Source organism: Neodiprion lecontei, chromosome 3 (genome assembly GCF_021901455.1).
Source record: "Neodiprion lecontei isolate iyNeoLeco1 chromosome 3, iyNeoLeco1.1, whole genome shotgun sequence".
In the NCBI taxonomy this organism is placed as follows: domain Eukaryota; kingdom Metazoa; phylum Arthropoda; class Insecta; order Hymenoptera; family Diprionidae; genus Neodiprion; species Neodiprion lecontei.
The window spans coordinates 7,065,429-7,074,362 of record NC_060262.1 but is presented as its reverse complement, the minus strand read 5'-3'; the positions used below and the strand labels follow the sequence as shown (position 1 = coordinate 7,074,362).

General features: G+C 38.6%; 1 protein-coding gene across 2 annotated transcripts in view; it reads left to right on the top strand.

The window, feature by feature from the left end:
• The first annotated feature begins 1,867 nt into the window (after positions 1–1,867).
• LOC107226275 (zwei Ig domain protein zig-8) overlaps positions 1,868–8,934 on the top strand; it is a 46,387-nt gene continuing 39,320 nt past the window's right edge. For both annotated transcript variants that reach the window (XM_046734502.1, XM_046734501.1), the window contains exon 1: positions 1,868–3,138. In XM_046734502.1, the coding sequence (XP_046590458.1) occupies positions 3,027–3,138 (112 nt within the window). In that variant the 5' untranslated portion in view covers positions 1,868–3,026. The remainder of the gene's footprint in view (positions 3,139–8,934) is intronic.

The window sequence follows — 8,934 nt, the reverse complement described above, 5'->3', positions numbered from 1 at the left end:
TGCTACAAGGTAAAAATTACGAAGCACGGAACTCGAAAACCTCGAAAATGCCATAAGAGTAAAAGGTCGTACGTTGATTGGTAGATACGACCGTTTCCCATTACTAAATAATACAGCTAATAACAAGATGAATATGGCAAGATGTTGTATCCGCCAAATTTTATTTTAAAAACATTTCATTCGGTAAATCAGAAACGACAAAAACTTCAAAATTCCCTTGGACAATTATCAAATATAAAAGTAGAAAGTCGTATGCCCATTTTTTATTTTTTTTTTGTTTTCTCTTTTACAAAACTTTGAGAATATTTGAAACGCACAGATAAATTAAAATCGTAAAAAAATTTTTTTATATTTTAAAATCTTCACAATGCAAGTAAGTATCCGCGTTTTATCGTTTTGGAAATGTTATGAAAACGTTCGGAACGCATAGATAAATCAAAAATGGAGATTATTAAAATAAATTTCAATTTTGATCTGCCAACATACGACCTAATATATACTATTAATTGAAATTATGCTTTTTGTGAATTTACAAACAAAAGGACTTCAGCACCAGTACTTGCGACCTTCTGTTTTCAATCGTTAAATTACACTTTTTCCAAGAAATTAAAAAAAATTTCCGCCTATGGTGATAAAGAGTTGTATAACGTCACTTACGACCTTCAAGAATTAGATGACGTGATTATTTTTCATTTAGTCAGGTCCAAAAGGTCTTATAGGCCACGACTTGCGACGTTCTGCTTTCAATTAACCAATTTTGAATTTCAGTGTTATCAAACTTATTTTAAGGTTTTTTACGTAAATAAACATGAACAAAAATTACACGACCATTGATTCTAGGAATGCGAAACGGTCGTAAAATGTCCCCTACGATTACTTGATTGACAGAAGTTTCAGTGCAGTCCGAAGAGATGGTTCTATGATACAGTTCACAAATTCTGAAGCGATATGGACAGAAATCAGAATATGAGTATCGAAATGTATTTACGTAACTAAAAAAAGATACCATTCATGGAAAAAAATGATGACTTCGCCTCTTTAAGAGCTATCCATAAACGACGTAGCTACGTGGGAGGGGGGATCATAGTCTGCGATACGTGGTTTTATAATTGATGCATATCAATTCATTCTTCCGCGTGCAATATCGTCTCTTCCGCGGTCACGGGTTTCAACGACGTGCCTTCGTAATAGATGAACTAGAAACTCAGCTCGTTTATCTCGAAAAAGCTGAGAATAATCATATTTTGGTAACAAAGATTTTCTAGCGTGGCCAGTCTCATTGTTTGTTCGTTGAGATGTCGCAGAATGATAAAAATTCTCAAAAAACCACTCGTTTATCAATCATTGAATGTATAAAAAAAATTTATTTTGGGAGAAGGGGTACAAAATTTGAAAAATACAGCCACGTACTTCATGGACAGCCCCTTAAGCAAATGATCGAAACCAAAATCTCACCGCAAAGCTGTTTAGTAGTGAACAAGTGTCTTATCAAACATTAAATGTCACGATTGATTCGTCGCCGCAGTTGGATTCGAAAGCGTAAAAAGAAAAAAAAAAGAGCGCCAAAGCTCCTGCTCGTATCCCATTCGACCAATTTGCGATTCTTCGAGGGTGTCGCGCAGCTGGACAATTTCAACGAGTATGGTTAAAATCGAATTTGCGGATATTCTGGCACGACGTTGCACCGAGACAGTAGTTGAATTGTGGACCGCTGTCCAGAACGGCACTGCACCGGGCCGATTCCCTTGGGCGACGATTCCCGGCCACGTTCATCGAGATCGGTGTGAGTCGGTGTGAGGGTGCATGAGGCGGCGGCGGTCGTCGGGGGTGTGGATTTCGCGAGGCGCTCGCGCAGTCAGATGGGGGTTCTTGCCACGAGAACACTGAGCTTCGTCGCGTGCTCCTCCTCGGCTTGTTCGCCGTGCAGATATCTCGCGTGTCATTTGTGCCGGTCGTTGGAAACGGTACTCGAATAAAATACCCTCCAGAATTCCATCAGGACCGTCATTACAGTCACGCGGATTTCCGTCCTGACGTGAAAGCGATCGTTCACTCGCAACTTGCAACTCGAGAATTGATTAGATCCATAGTTTATCGGACATTCAAACGTCGGAGAATTGTTCCGGGTGATTATGTTGTGATCCGACAGGCTTTGATGAAGTGTTTTTGTGTAAAGAGTGTCGAATCAAATTCATCGATGTTGCTTATGCCTGTTTTTTAACTTGTACTAATTTTAATCGGCTCTAACGAACGTTGACGTCGAACGGTCGATCAACGCGTCGAGTCCTCGTGAACGAAAATGGGGATGTCAATGTAACCATAACTGTAACTACATCCGTCTTGCCAACTGGTTGATAGTTAGAAGTCTCTTGAACAACATGCCACGGTTGAATGATCATCAAGTGTTGCCCAATGCGCGTAGTAAAGTCATGATCTCACACTCCGCGACAGTGATCGCTACCCTCTTCAGGGGGTGATTGTGACAGTTTTACGATAAATCCTGTTGAAACGTCACGTTAAATAGCCTCAACGGTTACCGAATGAATGCGGCTGATTGCCCTGCGAGGTACTATAGTGGGTGCAGTTCAAAATGCATTAGTGATTCAGGTGCGATGAAAAGTCCAACTGGAAAAGGGCGAAACGATGGTGTGCCAATGGATTCAAACTGACATGCCCGAACGTAACTAGAAAGAAAAAGCGTGAATCGGGGTATAAAAAGGTTAATTCGAACCCTAAAACTTTTCAATCCGTCCCCGGGGTTCGCGGAGAATATTTTTTTCTGCTTCTTCTTTTGAAAGCAAAGTTTTTCAAGGCGTTTTACCACCCATTGCCTCTGTCAAATTTGCAAGGACATTCGCCCGTATTAACGTCCGGATTTCCTGGAAAGAAACGACAGCATAAATTGACGTGTTCAAGTCGAACCTGAAAGCATGTCGACTGCGATGAAAATTTTGGACTACTGTTGTTTTTGTTCTACCGTTTCATAATCGTGGGCTGTGTTTTTCACGCTCAATAGTGAAGTGAGTATGTATTACAAACGATCGGTATTCGGCAAACGATATCACCAATGTATCAACCTTCGAGTGATTCTACCCTTCAAGATGACTTCGATCCTATTTTTCTTCGTCGTTTTCTGCGGTGAGTCATCCTTGTATTTACAATAATCAATTCATCTCAGACGTGACCTGCCACTTTTTACGCACGTTTTTCTCTCAAATGTTTCTAGCTGGAGATAAAGTCAATACTTTAGGGTGACTCTGAAAATCAAATATCTGAGAACACTGGATCGAGTTGCCTCTATCTGAGCGACCATTACGATACAGTGATTCTCATGTTTCCAATCTTTTTTCATCCACATATCGTAGGAATAGTTACGTGTCATGATGTACCCGAGTTAAACGGTCACCATCGCAATGACCGTAATTCCTAAACATTCTGCAATGTAAATATCGAACAAGTTTCGGCTAAAACATGGTATCAGATATATCTGAAACATTTTTCGTGAATCCAATGAAAGAAATTGATGAGTACTTAAGAATTCATTGTGTGAATAATTCGACGATCGGCAATGACTGTGCTTTACCTGACCTTTGTCTGGTTGGCCGAAGTTTTTTTTTTTTTTTTTTTTTCCAATGGGTATTCCAAGCAACAACATGTTTCTGTTTTAAAATAAAAACGCAGCTTGAACTTCTTTGTAAGCAGTCGTTTCTACGGCTGAAAATTTGGCCAACAATTGAAATGATCGTTCCAAAGCTCATGACTTGGTATCATTCGACGAATATAAGTGGCTTCTGTCACTGTCTGCCGTTTCACGAGATTCAACAGCGTCGTAGAACGTCTTAGAACAATAAAAACGGGTGAGCAAAGGTGGAATATCAAGTCGTCGATATCCAGCGTCTCTATTTCACTCTAACATCAAAGAAGGCACTTCGCATAAATTTCCCCGAAGGTTTAGTCTCGTTTTCACACTGTTTCGCAGCGGCTCGGGTAGTTTGAAAATTAGCATGAAGGTTCCTAGAGAGGCGAAAAAATCAGCACTCAACGGTCTCTTCCTGCCTAAATGCGAAGCCTGTGCTTCTGGTCTCGAACCGCCTGGTCGCTGAGAAACGAGTCGTATAATTCTCCCGGTAGTACGAACCGCTGTCAGAGGAAAACACAACGACCCTTGAAATTCTTTAGTACCAAGTTTAAGTGTCCGTGGAAACCGTACGTAATTGTAAATAATTTCACGCAGTTGAGCTGGGCTTCTCAGTTTAGAAACGACCCCCCCTATCCCCCCAACTTCTCCGTCAGCCACCATTGACAATAATTATTCCCGACCGTTCGGTTCAGCCCCTGAGGCATAGTTACGAAAAGGAAAAGTCCAATTTCACACGTCGAGCTTTCGCCCTTCTTCTTTCGCCTCGAGGCGAGGATTTGATGGCATATAGATGTTACCAGTATTCTTTGTACCTTGCTAATCGCAGACAGATGAACGTAAAGATTCTTCGAAGCTTCTATACTATATGAAAAATTGCTGCAGGCCTCGTTTTCCGCTTAACGCTTTGCCTTTTGTTTTCCTCTCAGCGGTATGAAAATAATAAAAGATCTTCACGAACTTCCGCGGGTACTAATTTTTGAATCAGAAAAAGCATTTATTGGCTCATCGAGTCCGCTTTAAAGTCAATTAGTTTCTGACCTTCGATATCTTATTGCCCTCTTTTGGTACCACTCTTCGACTCACGGTCTTCTTGGTCATTCAGAATAGCGATAATCTGCTGAACACAAAAAATAATCCCATTGGCACAACAATAACTTGGTTTCAAGAGCCAAAGTGTTTTTAAAGGTCCGCAAAAAATGTCTGGTTTGCCTAAATTGAAAATTTTATTGGCACATTTGGAGCATGTGAACAAAGGACTATCAGTTTCAATTTTGAAATGGAACAAGATATAGTTTGTTAAGAGTAAAGTTGTCGATTCTGTCACGATTAACTGTCGACTTGTGTTTACGAGGCTGAAGCTAGCCGCCAGAATTATCAGCCGAACGTTCTGATGTTCATTCGAATAAGATAGTGGAGTCCGGATATCTAAATTTTTTTAAATACGTTGAAGCCCCAACATTTTCATAGAATTATGAGGATAAAACTGAACTGCATTTTCATATTCCCAAAAACTTTGATACGTTTGGCTGTTAGCTTCAGCTTCATCTCATATTTTCGATTTGACATACTTACTGTCACGATTTAGAAATTAAAAATCCAGCGAGTACTTCTTGGAGTATAAAATGTAACGGGATTAGGTGCAAAATAAAACGATGAATCATTTTTAAAGAGAGTATAAATAAACGCTTTTATCAATTTATCGTGAAGTTCAGAAATCACCACAAGCAATTCTCGCCTCGTCTCTTTTATCAGGATAATTTCAGATCGATAGAACGAACGAGGAACTTCAAAGGAAGTACTTTATACGTGAGAACAGAGGAAAATTGTAGGTGACTCATATAATTTGGATCACTTTTTCGTCGAACCAGCCAAAATTGGAGGGAAAAAATGAAGTTTACAAAAGGCTCTCGTTAGCTGATTGGGATGATTTTCATTCTTTGTCACAGTCTTTTCGGAAATATTTTAACCTAAATTATGACAATTCTTACAATGCGAGAACGGGTTGGTCGGGGAAAACGTCAAGAGCGTGGGGAACTCACCAGAGATTCTAGTAGGCCAAAGGCACCGGAGGGAGTCCTCGTTCAATACAAGAGAATTTCTGCCTGAAGTTTCACTCACGTCTGACGCCGCAAGCTCACCTGTTTTCCTTCTATTTGAGCGAGACACCGTATGCTTGAAACAGGGTTAGACTTATTTTTTATTCCAAATAAATTCCTCCACGTTTTCAATCCCGTTTTAAATTTCAAAGCACCGAATTACTCGTTACATTGGATTACAAAATCATCGAATTCAAATAAACAGGATCTGGCAAAATCAGATCTGATGAAAATGAAGACAAAAAGTTAAGTTTACAGAATCGAAATTTATACTATTTCGTTATACCCGGTCAGAAAAATTCATGTGCGGTTTTTGCGAATCGAATGAACGTGCAAAAGTTGATTCGGAGAGCGCAGATCAATGTGTTGAGTTGAGCGTAGTTTACTCGCTAAATCGTCGCCGACGTGAAGCACGCTAAGCTTTCTTGAGATGTTGAAACCAATTCACCCGTTCATGACACAAACCGACTTTGCCAACGAGCCGTTCGCATTTTGTCGCGATTCTCATCCGTCTTGCCGAGAAAACTGGGGAATGGAGAGGCTCTTCCAATGTTGGTACGTCAGTGCGAGACAGTTTGGTAATTTATCACTGTTAATCACCCGGTTCCATTCTGTGCTAGTTCTCGACTACCCGCGTTCTTGCGGATTTCTGTGAAAACACACTGATTTTTTTTGGATTGTAAATGCGGTCTTTGGAAACAAAATAAAAGTCATTTTGGCTTTTGAAAGTAGCCTCGAGTTCAAAGAAATAGTGAAAAGGTTTATTCCAATCAAGTAGCATAAACTGTTACATGCGATAATTTTTTCAAAATTCTACCATTCTCGACAAGAAAATTATCAAGTGAATCGAGCTTTATTTGTTTGAGAAACTGCAGTTCAACATTGTTTAGTAATATCGATTGTACTCGGAATATGTTTTGTTTGCTTTTGATAAAAGTAACTGTAATTACGGGTCCTTCGATACATATTTTCTGCTTTTTCTTCCTAAGATTAAACATGTAAACGGAGGACCAACAAAAGTTGAATAAAAAATTTAGTGACGAAGCTTTTTTCCTCTGTTCAATGAGCCCAACTTGTTTGTCTAAAACGTACCAGAATTTATTGGTTTGATGTCATAAAAACTCACTTGTACTTACATCAAAATTCTTCCTGTGACCTTTTTCAGCTTGTACATTTTTTTCTATTAGATCGAAAAATTCATGAATAATTCCCAACGCTGTTCACCACCTTTTAAATGACTTATGACTTTGGTGACGTTATTTGGATGGTGAAACTTTACCGCTTTTATATGAGTCCTTACGTCCAAGGCCAAGTAAAAGAACGACCTCCGAATATATTAAAGTGATTTTCCCTGCTCATGGAAAATTTTAAGGACTACTTAATTTTGTGTGTTCTACCCTACCGAGTGAAGTCACGTATGTAATTTTTGGCACGCTTTTTTTCAACACATTGGAAATATTATACGATCAGAGTTAAGGGCAAGAGGTACTCAACAAGTTGATTTTATGAACCAACGAGCACCTGCGGCATTATTTTCAATATTATTTACGATACTGCGGCACAGCGGGGTATCAGACCTGTAGATATATATCGGTACATAAATATGGTCGTACCTCGTGAATATAGCGATAGTCGGCAAAAAACAGCGACCCGGAAAAAGCGTAAGACGTGTTTTTCCACAAGCCGGGATAAAAGTGGGGTCTAATGGCCCCGGAAGCAATCTTCAAGTTTCAGTATATAAGCCGGGAAAAATAATTGAGAAGCTGCTCAAGGTCTCACGCTCGCTCAGCGATGTGGTTCCTAGTTTTTTTCAATTCGCAAATTATACGATTTCTTACACGCGGATATAACCGGGCTGGAAATATATTTCACGGAGCTTTTCTTCCCGCCTCGAAATCAGTTGCCTTATAAAGCTAACCGCGATGCTTTCGCACACGAAGTCCTCGTTTTTTTACCGTATTATACATGAAAAATAACTTCGTTCAATTTGTAGTTTGTAAAGAGAATTTAAAAGACTCGAAGTACGGATAACACGCATACGATTTCAAGAAATAAATAAGTTCTAAGGTTAAGTGGTTGCGTGGGTTTGGAAGGGAAGAAAAAAGATCTTTTCTATCATTTTCATTTCAATGTAATAAAAGAATTCTTACATTGAAACTATAATCATACAAAATAACGATGTTTTATAAAATTTTGATTCAAAAGTTTTGAAAATTCAGATGTTAAGAACTGGTTTTTGGAGAAACAAGCATCCTCGGGGTGGCCAGGATAACTCGTGACAGCTTTATCTGAAAGCAAAAAATCTGAAATCAAACGGTGTTTTTTTATGTACCTACTTAAAGTTGAGGTAAGATTGCATTTTTGTTATACTTAAAAAAAAATTAGAGAATATAGGTTGTTTTGTTTTTTTTTTTGTTGATATTCCAAACTCGTGTAACCCATTAAAAGCATTACGAAGCAGTATTTGAACTTCGAAATCCATCGTAAGGCTGGATGATGAGTGAGTTTCAGCCAGGCAATATGATACCCTTCGTGTCACTTCATGCCAAAAGTTAGCGCACGCGAATATACGGCGTAAGAAAACGTGATCCGAGTGTCGCTGAAAACAGATCTTTGAATCGGTAAAAAATGGCAGGCTCCTAAAGTGCTTCTGATTCAAAGTCAAAATATCGCAACAATGGCTGTGTTATAGTGAATATTTTATTTTTGTATGGAGGAAAGGCTTACTTTAGTATTTTTAACGTTCACAAATTTTAATCGCGAATAAAGCTTGCGAGAAACTGCAAGTTTAACCCTCTTAAGAATGTACTTCCATCGACCAGAATTACATTCGGAACAAAATCTGGTATTAATTATCAAAATTTTACCCTGGAAAAGAAATTTCAGGGCTAATATACATCCGACCAAACATTATTTTCACACAACCAAAAAAAAGTTTAGTTGATATTATAGTGCACAGAAAACATAATGTTTTATTAACGTCTGAGAAAAAAGCTTTTTCATTAATTTTGCTACTTTTGAAACAAAATATTGTGTTGCCATGAGAAACTTTTCTTCAAAATGCGGCTACGAATTGTTTTTTTTTTTTTTTTATTGAATAAGGAATTCCTTGAGTGTAGATCGACCAAAAGTTCGATTTCCATCGTTCAGTCAATATTTCAGAAATGCTAAAATAACCATAAATAATTGTATACTTCG